This window comes from Hirundo rustica, chromosome 3 (genome assembly GCF_015227805.2).
Source record: "Hirundo rustica isolate bHirRus1 chromosome 3, bHirRus1.pri.v3, whole genome shotgun sequence".
NCBI lineage: Eukaryota > Metazoa > Chordata > Aves > Passeriformes > Hirundinidae > Hirundo > Hirundo rustica.
Genome location: NC_053452.1, coordinates 46,080,503 through 46,097,373, shown reverse-complemented (window position 1 = coordinate 46,097,373; position 16,871 = coordinate 46,080,503). Strand labels below are relative to the sequence as shown.

The 16,871-nt window shown below is 41.7% G+C and overlaps 2 protein-coding genes across 3 annotated transcripts in view; one reads left to right on the top strand and one right to left on the bottom strand.

Moving 5' to 3' along the window:
- Window positions 1–296, top strand: part of HEATR1 (HEAT repeat containing 1) — a 34,814-nt gene extending 34,518 nt beyond the window's left edge. Inside the window, exon 45 of the mRNA XM_040059378.2 lies at window positions 62–296. Coding sequence (XP_039915312.1) covers window positions 62–150 — 89 coding nt within the window. The 3' untranslated portion in view covers window positions 151–296. The remainder of the gene's footprint in view (window positions 1–61) is intronic.
- Window positions 297–1,302: 1,006 nt separating this feature from the next.
- LGALS8 (galectin 8) lies at window positions 1,303–16,514 on the bottom strand. 2 transcript variants are annotated; one of them, XM_040058361.2, is made up of 10 exons: window positions 16,420–16,514; window positions 14,341–14,546; window positions 10,422–10,510; window positions 9,622–9,832; window positions 8,840–8,956; window positions 7,060–7,116; window positions 6,955–6,981; window positions 5,490–5,578; window positions 3,035–3,200; window positions 1,303–2,568 (listed from the first exon to the last, which is right to left on the bottom strand). In XM_040058361.2, the coding sequence occupies exons 2-10, from the start codon at window positions 14,452–14,454 to the stop codon at window positions 2,419–2,421; spliced, it is 1,020 nt and encodes a 339-aa protein (XP_039914295.1). In that variant the 5' UTR covers window positions 14,455–14,546; window positions 16,420–16,514; the 3' UTR covers window positions 1,303–2,418. The 2 variants fall into 2 exon arrangements, with proteins under 2 accessions (XP_039914295.1, XP_058275713.1); XM_058419730.1 differs by lacking the exons at window positions 7,060–7,116; window positions 16,420–16,514.
- Window positions 16,515–16,871: the final 357 nt, after the last annotated feature.

Here is a 16,871-nt window from a genome sequence, read left to right as displayed (position 1 = left end):
CCTTCCTCAGATAGCCTTTAATCACTGCTCTACTTATTTACTGCTTAATTTCTTTTTCTAGATGAATGTGAAGAAGTTGAACAGCAGTGTCAGAAGACAATTCAACAACTGGAAGTCATTTTGGGAGAACCACTCCAAAGCTACTTCTAAGTTTATGCCCTTCGTTTTCAAATTTTGTCTGAATTGTGTTACTTTACACATTCAGGCGTTACAGGCAAACTGTCATAACAATTTTTATCAGAGACAAGATTTTAACTTTTTAATAAAATATTTTAAGAATCTGACTTCATCATTTCTGAATGGACTGGGGACTTTGCTTATGACTTTTCCTTAACTGCTCTTTTCTTAACAGTGGGAAACTGGAACAGGCTATAAACAAATCCTGAGTGACAACATGTGAGACTCACTGAATTCTGCTGTCCTTGGGGTATACAGTTACTGTCCCAGTGGAGGGGCTGTCATGCTCCAAGCTTGGTCCTCACTGGACCAATGCACTGCAATCCTGAGAATCTGGTTTTTTCTGTCATCTGTAAAGTAAAAAGTATATCCACTGAAGACACTGAAGAAGTTCCAAGAAACTATGATTCATGTTCATGAACTAAATTATTCAGGAACTAAATCTTAGAGTCTTTAAAGACTGCTGCTGATTAGCTGAAGTTCAAGAATAAATTGCTTGATATGATAATGAATTTACCCAAAAAATTACTACTTGTTTTGTACCACGAGGTGGTAGTTCATTACACTGGTACTAAGAAAGGCACCCAGACTCTGTAAAATAGGGTTTACAATGCAACAGAGTAGAACTGACACTATACAGAGGATAATCTTAGATCCCATTGGGTGCTGGGAACAAGCCTGTGTCCAGGGTGCAGCATGCCATGTAGATCCCAGTTGTGGAAAGATTACCACACCAAGCTCTTATAGGATTTCCCTAAAACTGTTAATTGTGTCTGCTGTGAAACAAAAAGGACATTCCCTTGAGAACATCTGCTGAATGCTTAGCTAAAGGCAAGGACACACAAGTGGTGTTACTGCCATGAGGAGCTGCCTACCAGCTCCTGTGTTCCAATTTTAGCCTGCAGCCAAGGGGTACATACGTAGCACAGCACTGTCCCAGAGGCCAGCCCAGCCCCAGCACCTGCTCTGGTTAACTGCTCTGTGGATCACTAATTCCTTAATGTGGAAATGGTTCTACAGTCAGGGTCACTGCCAACTTGGAAATACTGGTAAGACAATAACAAAATGAAACAATATAATAGACCAAAAAGGGATCATAGCTACTTAGCTACACTTGGAGAAAAGCAGAGTTCAAATATGTTTTTATTGATGCTTTTAATACATTAAATCTGCTCATTTAAAGTCTTTTAATGTACATCTTATTCTTGAAATTGCTTCAATATTAGGGGTCTTTAGATATACAAGGACATCCTTCAGGCATGTACTGACAACCAGCAGTAACTTACTTTTAAAAATATAAAAAGATGGACATTCGTACGGAAAACTGAATCAGGACAGTTTATTTCACATAGATAGTAGTTTAATACAAGACTGAAAAAGGATTCATTCTCTAGTCCACAGCTGAGTGGTCGAGTGCCATCTCAGCCGAAACCCTACCTGGACTACGTGGATTCAGACATACCTTAAAAATGAAACCCACAAACATCTACTTCAGACTCTAAGGTTTCTTAACCCAGTTAGGAACCACTTCAGATCAGATAAGTTTCCAAAAGTTCTTGTAATTGAAACCAGCTAAATCACTTCCCCGTGTTTCACTTTGGAAAAATAAAGGCTAGAAATCTTGGGCCCTTGTAAGCAGGAGGTAACATAACCGTAGGTGCCAGAGAAGGTGCTATTGCAGCAGCAGGCTAAGAGGTAAGATCAAAATTCTTGCCTTTTGCCAGAAGTAAGGGGTCAACTGTCTGCTTAATCCAGCCTCACTGTAAAGGTTAGAACTGCTAACATAAATTAAGACATAGAACATTATAATCCATAGCTCTTTCTTAAATAAATTATAAACATCCCTTTGGAGGTGGATAACTATCTTTGGATCCTATTCCAGTCTCATTTCTACTTCACAATGTTGAATGGATGGTATCGAGGAATGCCAAATGGTAGTTTAACTTAAACATACAGAGTGCAATTGTTAGACACAGTATGCAGCATTTTCATATTGCTAGGTTCAATAATACAGGAGGTTTATCTGAGCAAACACTAACTTAGCTTTCCAGGAAACTGTAAACTAGAGAAGGATTTAAATTTGCAGTTAGCGTTTCTGGTACTTGCCTAACTCAGAGAGGCAAATGCAAAAGCCTAGATAGATTAAAGGCAGGCTCAGCATGGGTCAGCACCTGTTTGTACTTGACAAGGAGGCACTGTCATTAGAAGATGTTAAATTCTTTTAGTACTGATTGAAAAAAACTACCAGCTCCTCACATCCAACAAATGAACATCTCCTGTGACTTCCACTATGTTGATCTTTTCAAGTTGTTTAAAACGATGCTTGTACTCCAGAGTGTGAACACCATTAATAGCAACTTTGAACTGGTAGGCATCACAGAAAATAATCAGCTGGAAAGCAAGAAGAGAAACAGTTAAGATTTAAGTTCAGGTAAGATGTGAAAAGCAATCTGATGACCTAGCATATACTTGGGCAAGACGTGTTCCTGTTACAGAGAATGTTTCATGCAAAAGCAACATTTAAAAACAAAAATGGGGCATCAATAAAATTCACAGAATCACAGCATAACTTAAATTGCAAGGGACCCATAAGGATCATCAAGTCCAACTCTTTTTAAATTAAATTTACTCTTAGCACAGGTTGAACTTTTGCAACTACTTAAAAAGAAAACTGTTACTAAATAAAGACAAACCTCTGCTCTCTATGGCCCCATTTAATCCTAAGTATTTTCTAGACATGAAATGCAGGAATAGCAGTTTTATTTAAATCTGTATTAGTTAGGACATTTAAGCACCAATGTGCTTTTTAATCCATTTGGCAGATTTTTCAGCTTGATGCTCTATCAGGTAATCTTACCTCAAAGTACATCCCTGGACTGAAAGGGAAGTTAGCAACTTCTTTTTCTTCTTCTCCCCAGCTGTCATGAAGGTAGGAGTTTCTTACAAAAACTTTATTTTTCATTCGGGGATTCAGATGTAAAGCAATGTCCTTTGAGTCACTCGGTCTCAGATTTATTGCAAAGCTGGAAGATATTTAAGTTTACTGCACCAAGGGTTTACAGACACAACAACAGCAGTCAATGCCATTTACCAAGTCCTTAGCCAATACTCAGGCTGTTTGGGAGCCAGGACTGTGATTCACCTGAAGAACCAAGCAAGCAGCCAGCTCGCATGCATTTGTCTCCTCTGCACAGAAACCTTTGCTGGAGGCAGCAAATATGGGACATGACCCTGCTAGATCCACTTCATCACTCACAGCTTTCTGTACACGTCTCAGCAAGAAGCTATTGAGCCAAGAGCAGCTCCCCTACCGCAATAGGAAGCAGCATTCTCACAGGAACATACAGAGCTGCCTGCTCCCCCACCTCTTTCACTCAGGCAATGGAGAGTGGAAGGCTTTGTTTTACCGAAAGACACCATATTCCTCCTGCCAACAAACTGGTTGGACTCTAAGGAAAAGTTCAAGGATTCTCTCCATACATTTAAGACTGCTGGGACACCATGCATACAAAATGTTATTCTGCCCAGGCTGAGTGAATACTCTGCCATCAAAGACATGGTCACCAAACAGGGTTCCTAAAGAGGAGCTCTCGAGAAGGGTGATCAGAGGGAACTCATTCAAATTCAAATGAATGCTTCAACCTATGGCAAAGACCTTACTGTATTTGAAGAAAAAAATATCCCCTCCCCAGTCAAATTAGCTCCAGCTGTCAAACTGTTGCCCTCTTTGGAGAATTATTCAGTCCAGACAGGAAATACTGCAACACTTCCAAGCTGTGAAATTCTCTTTTTCACCCAGAAAAAGAAACATCTACAGCTGTGTGAACTGAGCAAAAGAAATGAAATCACTTAAAAATTCTCTTTAAATATATAGTTTTAAATGCATAAACATAAAAAAGCAGACAACCTGCATGCTTTAATAAGCCTCTTCATGCTTATATGCATCTGTGCACATCCAGCACTTGAAAAATGCTAATAAATTTTTCAAGCCAAAAGAAGGAAAAGAAATGCTACTCTCCAAGTATTAATTATCCTAGTCAATCTGAAGTCCATCCAAACTTTGTGGATAAGGATTCCAGACCTTGGATTCCAGTATGAACTCTGAATGCTGTTCAACTGGAGGGAAGAAACATGCCCTGAGGAAACGGGAGTGCAATACACACACACACAATGTGAAAACATGCTTCGCATCATTTTCATTTCTCATTAATTGCTTCATTTTTAGGCACGTTTTTGCAGAGCCAAAACTGCCCTTAAATTAAAGGGCATTTGTTCAGACATTTGCTCAGCTCCATTTTGACTGTGTTGTGCTCCCCTGCTCCCCAAGCCTTATTTCATGTTTGGAAAATGTGTTCTTTGCAACACTTTGCTCCTAATTTGCTATCAAGATTACTGCTCATACTCCCCTAACACCTTTCATGGAATCACAGAATGGCCTGGGTTGGGAGAGACCTTAAATTTAATAATCTTGTTCCAACCCCCCTGCCATGAGCAGGGACACTTTTCACCAGATCTGGTTGCTCAGGGCCCCATCCAACCTGGCCTCGAACACTGCCAGACATGGAGCATCCACAATTTCTCTGGGAACCCTGTTCTAATGTCTCACTACCCTCACAGTAATGAAATTTTTCTTTCTTCATGTCTAACCTAAACCTATTCTCTTTCAGTTGGAAGCCCTTCCCCCTTGTCTGTCACTACATGCTCCTCCAAATAGTCTCTCTCCATGTTTCTCATGGGCACCCTTCATGTACTGGAAAGCCACCATTAGGTCTTCTTGGAGCACTTTTTTTCCCAGGCTGAACAATCCAAATTCTCTTAGCCTTTCCTCTTAGGAGAGGTGTTTCATCCTTCTTAATCATTCAGCTCATCACTTTCATCACTCGTGTCAGAGAAATCTTGTAACATGCAGCATTTGAGCACACCAGCAACTCGCCTCACTTTTGTTTCACTTATTTCTGCCAGATCCTTACTCTTGGATCTCTTTAGAATAAAAGCTGTCACTGTACAGGACATTTGCTCACACTTCCTGCAGAATGGAGAGCCCTGAACAAACACACAAATTTGTGAATGACACAGATTTAGTAGGTAAGACACTCAGGTTTTACCTTCACTTTTCACAATGGAGCTGCTCTTTTAAGTCCTCTCTAAAGCCAAAATCCTGCTGGTTCCTGAGGAAACGGCACTGTAGTTTCAGATGATTCCAGAGGCAAAGTTGCAAGTGAGTAAAGATGTACAGAAGCAATGGAAAAGCCTACTCATTCTCAAGAGCACCTCAGTTAAATAACAGAAATAAAACCATCAGTAACACATACCTCTTTGGGTTTTTATTCACTTCTCCTTTAATGGCAATTGTGCATCCTGGACGAAGTGCAGTATCAAGTTTCCCAACATAAGGAACACCCTGGAAGTACACCCCCAGTAAAAATTTTGACTGTGATTTACTTTTTTGACTTTTTTTATACAAGGTGAGCTTTACTATGACAGGAAGAAATTTTGGCCTACAATTGCAAAACTGCACTTACAGCTAAAGTTACTCCTCCCAGCATATTGCAGGCTCCTAATACTACAGTGGAAACTTTACACTGAGATAAACGCATCAATGTATTGAGTTTTAATTAGACTACCACCTTGGGTTCAAAACAAACATTATTTACAACTACTTCTGCTACCACTAATGGTGGAAGGAGGGGAAGAAGGGGAAAGAAAAAAAAAAAAAAGAAGAAAAAAGTAAGCATGAAATTCCCTGTAATAGTTTAAATACATATCACATAATTATTCAGACTTATACATGACTTCTCTTCTCTGGAAGTATCTTTAAAGAGTAAGACTCATGCTAAGGTGTGTTGTTGTCCCATGGTCACATAAGTACTAGAAGCAGAGTCCCTAAGTCTTCTGTCCTCCTGGCAGCAGCTAATAATGATAGTGCAAGTATTTTATTCGTCTTTTTTTGTGTGTTAGAAGTTATTTTTACCAGGGAACAGAAGGGAACGGAAAAGCACTTCACCTTTATGTTTTTGCTAAGCCCACCAATTGCAAATTACAATATTCAGTGTCATTTTGTTTTGAAAAAAGAACTGAAGAAGGCAAGCTGTCAAGTGACAAAGCATCTAAAATTATGGCACTCACTGCAACTTCACCTTCTCCACAAATTCTATTTGTATATATTCCAGGCTTCAAGCACTTTTCAGTCTGAGTGCAGTCTTTGCTCCAGTGTGGATGCAGTCCACCTGTGCAGGTTTTTGCAAAATGAAAAATACTCCTTCCATCTATACTGCATGTTAGCTGGGTGCAAGTTCACTCCTAAGGTGCAATGCTTACATCCAGCTACCTGAAGTGTACACAGGGATCTGTCAGCAAGAGGAAGATGCAGCAAACAGGTTCCACACATGTTAACATAACATGACTGCAGAATACTTTAGGTTTGCAGGTATTTTCTAAGGCAGAGAAAGCAAAGCCTACGCTTATGTGAAAAAAATTTCAAATGTGATTTGGTCCTTTAAAACTTCAGATACTTCACTTTTATTTTCTTTTAATTTCTTTGTTTATGGTTGTGGATGTTGTGTTTATCATTTGGGTTTTCTAAACAATTTAATAGTCTCAGTTGTACTAGCAGCAGATAAGAGGATATCCCTCTACAAAACCTCACTGACTATCTTTCTTCAGTTGACTGTCAATTCCTTTCTCCTTGTCTTTTGAGCATGTCTTTTCACGAATAACAGAAGTAATTTTTTATTTTTTTAATTCTACATTTGCCACAAATCTATAGGAAACACTTACCAATTGTGAACCATTTGGCATTTCCCCCTACAAGAGAAGAAAAGAACATTATCTAGCTTATCAGACAACAGGGAGATTCATTCAACCTTTCACAAACATACGTACATTTTCTGTGCTTATCTTTGTTACTCCTAGAGGCGATGGCTGAGAGCCTTGTAAAGACTGCAGAAAGAGAGACATTAGGTGTCATTGCTCACGTCATATAACTTTAGCATAAAGTTGGTTTAGAACAATGTAAGGATCATCATGCTTTGAATGGTGAACTGTTAAGATGGAAATCTAGGGCTATGTCAATGAAAAAGCTAGCCAAACCCCTACAAACTACAGAAAAGTTCTGAAGATCAACTGCTGAAGCCAAATCAAGATTCCTGAAGACCACCTCATTACAATTTGAATCTTTATTTAACAGTCAGACCACTGTCAAGCCCTCAGGGTCTCAGGGTACCCACAGAGTTTTCCCCACTGGGGTAGAAATACCAGTATGGCAAGTCCACACAGCAGAGTTTTTGGGATTCTAAGCAGCCCTCTACGTCCTTGTCCCTTCCCATGGGAAGGACAGAAGAGCAACATGGCCATGGCAGAGACAGTTCCAGCTTAGCCCCAGAAAATTGTGTCTTCAGGTTATTTATTTCAATACAAGCCTCCAACCTCCTCCTCAGAAAAGTGTATTAAAAAGCGAAGACTAAGAGGAAAAAATCACCCTTCTCCATTCCTTTCTTCCACAAAGCACACAGCATCAGCAGGCACGGATTAAACCAAGTGTATGTTTTATGCTTGCTCAGAAAAAAACTTAAAGCACCTGCTTGCCCTTAAGCTCTTCTTGGAGTCAGTCCTCCAAGATCAGGACACAGACAACTTTTGCAGGAATATTATTATGGCAACATGCCCAAGGCCAAAATATGGAGCCCATAAAAATCTGCTTACCAGCTTTGGAAATGATCTTCAAACACAGCAGACCTATGTTTAAAGCTCAGACTTCATTATACTCAGCTTTGCCTCCTACCAAAACAATTATTAGTCTGCTGCCCTGAGTTAGACCTGATATTTGGCAGCAAGACTCAAAAGCTTTGCCCACAATGTAGTGAAGATTGCACCCAAGAGACCCAGGTATTTCACAGCAGGAGTTAGGCTACCTTAGTGAGTGCCAGAAAAGGGAAAAGGCATTCACCTTCCGTATCTCCCTGGAATTTATCACCTTCAGTTTCTGTTCTAAAAGTCTAACTCTTCCAGAACAAAAGGATCTCTCTTTCTGCACAGGGAAAAGCTCCCCGTTAACTTACTATCAGTAGCAGAGCTGGCAGCTGAGAGGAGCCACAGCACAGCCTTCGCTCGGAAGTCACTGCAGTTCGGTCCACGTGCAAGTCAAGCTACAAAGTCTAAGAACACCTCTTCTCATCCCCATGAATGTACCCCTCTGACTTCATTCAACAAATTGGTCAGCTAAGCAGGAGAAACAGGACTACGTGCACAGGGAGTTCCAGCTGTGGCTGACCTTGGCAATTCAAAGCCCAGCAACAAGTTGCAGCTGTGCCTAAACTTGCTACTTAGAAGCACTAAATACTCATGAGTTCATTCTGGAGCCCCTGCAATATTTGAGAAGTCCACTCCTAGATTAAGAATCCAAACAATTCTTATACCATCTGTCCTGTTAACTTTGTAAGCTGTAAACTTTTGTAACTTTCTTGCCCCTAACGGCAAGACTAAAACAGGAAGACAGAAATCCTCATGAGAGTCACATGCTAAAATGTGGGGAAACCAAAATCTCCTTACTAACATTGGACTGTGTAGCTGCTTCTCCTTCCTTCCCTTTCACCATAAATCCCACCATGCAGTTTAAGAGGACAGAGGAAATGAATCAAACAAGCCAGCTATCTATGCAGCTTACCTTAGAAACAAACTCTATGGTTTTGATCTGCACTTTGCCATATATTCCCAGAGTATCTATTTTTTCAAGGCTAATTCTGTGGTTGTAGAGCAGCAAGTGCTTTTTGTTTACAGTCACCTAAAGAAACAGGAAGCAAAACAGAAAAACTGTATTAAACATACATTACACCAGCCATGTACCAAATTGCATGCCCACATATCTGGTTTACACTGGTTTGTTACAGAAAAAAATTGGTACAAAACACTCCTAGGAGTGTTCTAGAAATATCAGATCAACTAAGTTCAGCTCATCCATGATTCAGTCTCTCTTTCCATCACCATGAGAGAGATTCATTTACCTTCACTAAAATTTGCATTTCACACCTCTAACACCTGATCATTCACAATGTGGTATTACCAATGTAATAGAATGTATTATTGCAGTCTAACAGAGCAAGACAAATACACCTCACATGTCTCCTCCACGAGGACTGTCCTACACCAGTCACAGAACAGGTTTATCCCAAGATTAGCCCTTTGCACAAACACAGGGAAGGGTGGAGTAGCCATTAGCTATATCAGGAAGTCCCTTGCCTACTCATCCAATTTTGAGGGAAGCAATACAAAATTAAAGGTCTGATTTAATTAGCACCTCTTTCAAGAAAAGCTCTAAACTTTTCCGTAGTTAGACTATACCTAGGTATCAGAGACACCTAGACCACCAATATTTATTTCAATTATGTAAAATACCTCTACTTTATTGGCCTGACAACGGCTGCAGATGAAGAATCAACCCAGACTCACCTGGAATTTATCCTTTAAAATCATGATGACAATCTCAAATGACTTTCCTTTTTCAAAGGGCATCTCATACGTGATCTCCTCCCAGCCCCATTTCTCCCTCTCCAGAGTGTTGCAAACAATGCAGCCAGACCTCCTGAAGCGGGGGTTGAAATGGAATGCCACATCAGCTCGAGGCTTTATGCTGCTGCCACACTGTAAATCCACCTGGAACCTACTCATAAAAATAAGACAAACCACATTCAGCTCAGTCTCTCAAGAACTCACCTAAAGGCTCAGCACATTTGTGTTGTACTGTGGAGCCTCAGAACAGGCAGACACAATGAATGTCACTGGATAAGAAAAAATCCCCAAACATTTGTCCTCCTCTCTTCCTACACAGCTGTGAAAGGTTTTGCCATGATCTATTGCAGTGAATATAAATGTCTAAATTTATTTAACGGTCATCATTCATATCATGTAAACTCCTCACTTACTGCGCTCACCACCTTCCCTCCCATCAGCTTCAGCACAATATATCAAATGAATGTTGGATAAGGTCAGGGAGCAGAGTCCCTTACTGGGCACAAGCCCGAGTCCATACCTCCTTATCCCAGTTTAACTTAATTCCTATCCACAACACATTCAGTTATCAATTTTGCTAGTCTCAGATTACCCTTTAAGACTGTTTTCAATCTGATGCTATCACAGGGATTTAGATCAAGCCTTTGTGTGCCATCCTAAGTAGGAGCCCTGGAAACATTTCGTCCATTACAATCTTGCTCACATGGTGACACTGCAAAACATGACAACACAGCCTCTACCTGTCTGCATCATCAGGAACAGTCCCATGTATCACAATCAGCTCTCCAGGAACAAGGCCACCATGTATTGTCCCAACGTATGGAATGATCTAGAAAAGGGAAGAAAAAAAAAGAATAAAAAAATATTCAGTAACATTTTGTGATGGAGGCCAAAACCCCCTCAAAAATTAGTTTAAAAATTAGTATTCTAATTCTTAATTATATGATGCTCTACAACATTAAAAGAAACACAACTAGCTTTTAATATAAAAGAAACCACAACAGAAAATGAAAACCTGGCATATTATCTCCTATGAAAACAGAGCTTTTTTTTAAAAAAATTAAAACTAACATTTCCCTCCTCCATTCTTAGCTCTCAAATGAAGAGTCGTAATATTTTATTGCCTCGCTAGTCATAGAGCATGAAGAGGATTCACTTCAAATGAGGTCATTCCCAAGGGCTGACTACTATCAGCCACTTGCTGGTACCAGAAGGCAACTTCCACAACTCCCCTGACCCCAGCCTACAGGAGCTGCCCTTTTTGCTTGCTCTTGCCCCACTAGGGAAAACAGTGACAGGAAGAGACTATGTCACAGAGTGTCTTCTTAGCAAAACCTACACAAACACAACAGAACACCTCATCCTAATGAGCTAAGAACTGCAAAGTGCACTGAAACAGCCCTGTGCAGGAGTCTTGGATTTTCTGGTGTCTACGGTCTGGCTCAAAGCCTCACTCTCTTTTCCTTATCAATAGCTGGAGAAGGTAACACACGGATGTTACACGGAACTGAAACAGCAGCATGGTGAGAGCTGTTAAGCCTTAGGGAGGGATATGTCAGTCAGATAAATGCCCCAAACACCCTGGCACAGCTCACTGCCAAAGACTCAGACATGCTCACAGAAGCCCTACCCTGATCATGCAGCATTTCAGGAAAGGATGGGAAGCACCTTAACATTAAACTGTGGAAGTTCCCAGCTGCCTGGCCCAAAAGCAAAGCAGTAAGTCTACATCTCATCACATGTGTGATGTGCTTCAGATTGAAAAAGGAAGTAAATGGTAGAAAATGTTGTTTTTACTCTGGTTAAAAGACAGGAAATTTTGCCAAGGTTGGTTTTGGTAGTTTATAAGATTTTAGATTCTTTGTTGCTTTGAAATGCAACATCAATTGCAAACAAGTGTTCCAGTAATTTAACAATTTAACAAAATTGGAATTACTACTCCTGAATGGAATATTGGACCATAAAATGACAAGTTGAGATTTTTATTTTAAAAATATATAGATAAATGCATGAAACATGCAGGTATGAAAAGGATATGTGTTTGCTGGCACATATTTTTGTTAATGTGTGAGTAAAAATGAGTGACAACAGAAATTGTCTAAATCCAGAGCACTGATCATTTCTGCCAGTAGATACACATCCTTTTCTGCTCACTGTCCACTTTCCTTCTCAGCTACCCACCCACTGCATAAAACCTAATTCAGAACCATCTTCTGCACCGGAGGAAAAAAAAATAGAACTTGCTTCTAAAGCAAATTGTCAGGTTGTTTTAAGTCTCATCATTTTTATTGGCTTTAGCACGTGCAGTAGAAGAGGACCAAAATATGAAATTAGGTGTTAAAAGTGAAAGAAAAGTGAAATCCCTTTGCTTACTGGTAGTCTCTTGGTTCCTTAAAATACAAGCTGCACACGAAATGATAATTTTTATTCAAACATTAAGAACAATATTAATAAAAAAGAAAAAGTATATCTTGATTGTCCTCATTTTTACAGTCTGCTCCTGAGGGGCAGTAGCTCTATTGCAATAAAGTAGTAAATTAGTGGTTCAGTCTCCAAAGACAAACCGAAGCAGCACACACAGGTCAGGGATACTGGGACTTGACTACTTTAGTGAAGCAAAGTTCTATACTCCTGAAAAGGAGATGTGGCCAAAGCACTTCTTTATATTCAGAAGGATGTATTCATCTAAAGAAAAGGTGGCCCATCAATGCTTCAGCAGCTCAGACGTGGAACCTGCAAGACCACAAGAGATCACTTTCTGGGTGCAATACTACAGTCCTAATGAGACTTTGTCATCACAGAATGTGCCTGTTATTTCCTCATGTCTCAAGATGCTCTTCTACTACTTTTACCTCATTTAGTAAAAATAGTCCTTGTCACATGACACAAACTACCATCATCCTGCCTTTCTTCCAGACCTCCAAAACTTAGCTCTAAAGCCAACTGGTCAACGTCAACTGAGTTTGAGAGGTCTCAAAAATTATTTTCTTCCTCAAAGTAAATACCAATTGTCATAAAACAAGAGGAGATATTATGGTCTTACAGAGGAAAGGACTGTGATAAAAGCTTTTATCCAGCATGCTGGATATCAGACAGCTGCCCCAACAGATGGGACATGACATCATTTCTTGTTAGATGGGTGGAGTAAAGGGCACAAAGGAGGAAAAATTTTCTGCATGCTTGAGCACAGTACAGTAATGAAGGAATATATCTCAGACTCAATAAAGCTATGAAGTTTTGCTGCTAATGGAACAGTGTACTGAAACAATGACATTTTCATGGCCTGCCCTGCTAAAGAATGACTGAGGATGAAGACACCTCTGGTCTCTCTAATGAAATGCCCTGCTCAAAGCAAGGTCACATAGAGCAGGTTGCTCACTAGAGGCTGCCCCAAAGTTATCGGTACAATCTTTCCCAACTCTGCCTCCATATTCCGATCCCAAATAATCATTCTTTTTCCCACAATAGAATCTTGACCCCTAAGCTCTAGTTGAATTCTCCTGCTAAGTCTTTCAGCCATCATACTGATCAGTTCCCTTGCAGCCATCCAATTTTCCTGGACTCTTAGTCTCTTTTCTGACACTACTCATTTGTCCTAAACATCTCCTAATCCTCTTCACATCTTCTCTCCCACCAAGATCTCCATCTACCAGCTTTCATCCTTCCCTTTCCTTTTGCACTTCAGTCCTTCCACCTTCTAGTTCATCATAACAGTTTTCTTTCCTGTTCCAGCTGAGTTCTTGTGAAGGAGGTCGAAACTATTCCCCCATCACCCCAAATTCTATTCACTTTGCAAGCAGTGACCATACACTGGGAATAAACAATCAGATTCACTGAGGGCCCAAGAGTGCGACAGTGCAAATCTGCAATAGATAAGGAAGTCCTGTGCAGGTCTGTGTCACTGTACGTTCCCCATAAATACTTCAAAGGTTTTAGGATTTTTAAAGGGCTCTAGCACAGAATGGTAAAAAAACCATTTCCTGCAGGTTCAAATGAACTGCCTTTTTTAAGACACAACAGAAAACACAGCTTCAGGTCATCCCTTTAGGGTAAGCCAAAGTCAGGCTGCTGTCACAGACCATGAAAACGCTAGAACTTTTCAGAGAAAGTTTCCAGACTCTGAGCTAGACAAACAAAATTCCGTCAAGTCCAATCTCTGCAATTGCTGAATCATGTCAGTTCAAGGCTTATGTAGAAAACAGGATTTATTATGAACTGAGATATGAACCATGAAAGAAAGATTCCAGGTTTAGTTGTAAAGACTGAAGTTACAGGCACCACAAAATACACATTTCATGAGAACTGCCAGGTACCACCTGTATTTACAGAGAATTAGGAGTGAAAACACCTCTTATCATACTTTCACTTTCCAGCACACTCTGCAAAAATGCCAGACATCTGTGTAAGCTGTACATGAAACAGGATTATCCTCCAAGGCTGACAGAATGTCTGTCCTCTTTTGGAAATCCTGTCCATTTGTTTACAGCACAATTTCTAACACCATGAGCTCTTTGTGTCACCTGTGACATTCTCCCTCAAATACCTGAGCGATGCAGAGCTCTCAGCAGCATCCCTCACTGTGCAAAACAGTACTACAGACACAAAACAGCAAAGCCCCATTTCCCAAGGGACACACTGTTGACATGACAGAGGAGTTACCGGGTTACTGATTGTCTTCTGCGATGTATCCAAAGGCAGTTCACGTATTTCTTTTTGTGGTGTATCCAAGGTCAGTTTACGCATTTCCTTCTCTGTTGCGCCCAAGGATGTCATCTTTCCTCCTCCAGCTCAAGTTTGTCAGTTCTCTGTGGCCACTGCTGTAGTGTATGTAAAGACCTCAGTGATCCACACCAAAGGAGGGATCCCTGTGAAAAAAAACCCCAAAAATTTTAATTGAAGAGAAACAAGGTGACACAACATGAAGTGAAACCCTCCAAGGTACAACTATAAATAGCACAAGAAACGATGCAAACATCTTTCCAGTAAATCTGCTGGAATTTTGAAACATGAAATTAAAAGGTTTGCTTAAAGCACTGAGATGCCACACTGGTAAACAATGCCAGCAGCAGCGTGCTATCCCCAGATTTCCCAGGGCAAACAAGCCTTAGCAAGTGACCTTGCCTTTTCTACCTCTATCTTACATAAAGTTAAGAAATGCTAGGCAAAGTCAAAGAAGAGAAACAGATGATGTTTTATATTTCTTCCTCCAACACATACAATCCCTGAACTCCACAAGTAATTACAGAAGTCTGTAAAACTAGAATTAAACGTACAACATTATTAAGAAATAAAGCTTGTGAGTATAGTCAGCTACACTGCAACTTCTTTAGCAAAGTGATCCTTTAACAAAGTGACCAAAATTCAGGACTCAATTGAAGCTACTAAGTATTAGCAGTATTTCCGGCATATTCTGGAGAAACAAGGCAGCATGCAAGCCGTGTAGTGGGGACAAGCAGACAGGGGAAAAAGTCAAAGGTCATGGCTCTAGCCACATTATTGTGTGACAACAGCAAGCAATGTTATGAAGAAGAAAAAAAAAAAACCCACCAGAAAAAACTCCAACACAAAACCAAAACCCCGAGGTCTGTGGCCTGTTCCAAAAGGGTATGTTTTCTGCAATGATTAAACAATAGCACGGCCCATTTTGCAACATCTGGTTATCTTACTGGAGATTTGGACTAGATGCGTATCAACTGACCCACTTAAGACCAGTACCTAGTATACAACACAGAGAACATCTGCTGCCGACGCTGCACGACTGTTTTGCCCTTTGACCTTCTCAGGAGATACTACCATAAATTCACTTTTGCCTGTGCAGGCAAATTTTAATGATTTCATTTTTAAAATGAGAAGATAAAGACTAAATCAAAGAATAATTTTGCCTTTACCATTGTACAGTCCAACAGCAGACCCCGTGAAAATGAAACCTACAACTCAGCAGCCTGCTATCTGAACTTCCTGTGTGTGCAACAGCAATCTAGATCCTGCTAGGAGAGGATCCTGGCACAGGATCTTGGCAGAGCAGGTGGCACTATGACAAAGTGGTGAGTTAAGGGTTTTCTCGTTTGCCTCTGAGTATTTTATTGGCAAGGTCGCAATGGTAAGGAAGGATGCAATTCAGGCTCTGTTTATCAAAAGCAGGAGATGCAACTGCAAAGCTCTCCTGCATCCTTCTGCCAGAGGAACCACTACCAGGGTACGTGTTACACCAAATCTGCAACACGGCAAGTTAAGGCTCCCCGACTCCGCCTTAAGAACTGGGATACACAGGCTGCCCTGTTATCTCACACATTGCAAGGGGCTGGAAATATCTTCCACAGACAAACGGGAAACCATAGCGGCCAATATGAGCTACTCTGCTTCCCACTGTGACACAGAGAAAATGCGTCCTTCATGAGTTACCTTCATGAGGGTAACTCCGGCCAGTCCTCACAATTAAAGCGAGCTATTACACCCGTGCGAACAAAGCTTCTGCAAAGAGAATTACCGAGACGCTTTCTGGATATCTGCGCGCAATTAAAGTACAAAACACCGGCGCTGTCCCCCCGTCCCCCGCTATAAACCCAACACTCCCGAACGCTGGAAGGACACAGGACCAAGCAACCTCGGCCACTTCAGCTTCACAGCGAACCGAGGCAGTCGCGGCTCCCCACGGCCCCGCCGGGAGCACTCCCTGTCCCCGACGCGCAGAGGGGCGGGCAGGGAGCGTGTCCCTGCGTTCTCCGCTCCGTCTCTTACCTGCAGGACGCACCGCGGCGATCAGCAGCGCCCGCACACCCGCGGGACGCGCCCGCCCGGCGCCGCCGCCATCGCCGCCCGACCCGGCCCCGGCCCCGGCCCCGCCCCCGCCGCGCTGACGTCACCCGCGGGGCCCGGCGCGCGCAGGTGGGGCTGAGGCGCCTCCATGGCGGCCCGCGGCGGCGCTCGGAGTTTGGGAAGTAAATCGTGCTCCTTGCCCCGCCAGCCATTCGCTCCCAGTCGGTGTTGGGCTTCCTCTGAGGGTCCCGTGTCACAGCGCAGCACCATCTCCCGACGAGGCACGTCTCACACAGAATCACAGAATTGTTAGGTCCTTTCCAACTCTCTGGTGATGAAGTCCAGCCCCCCTGCGAAGGCAGGGCCACCTCGAGCAGGTGACGCAAGAATGCGTCCAGATGGGCTTTGAAGGTCTCCAGACAGCGAAGACTCCA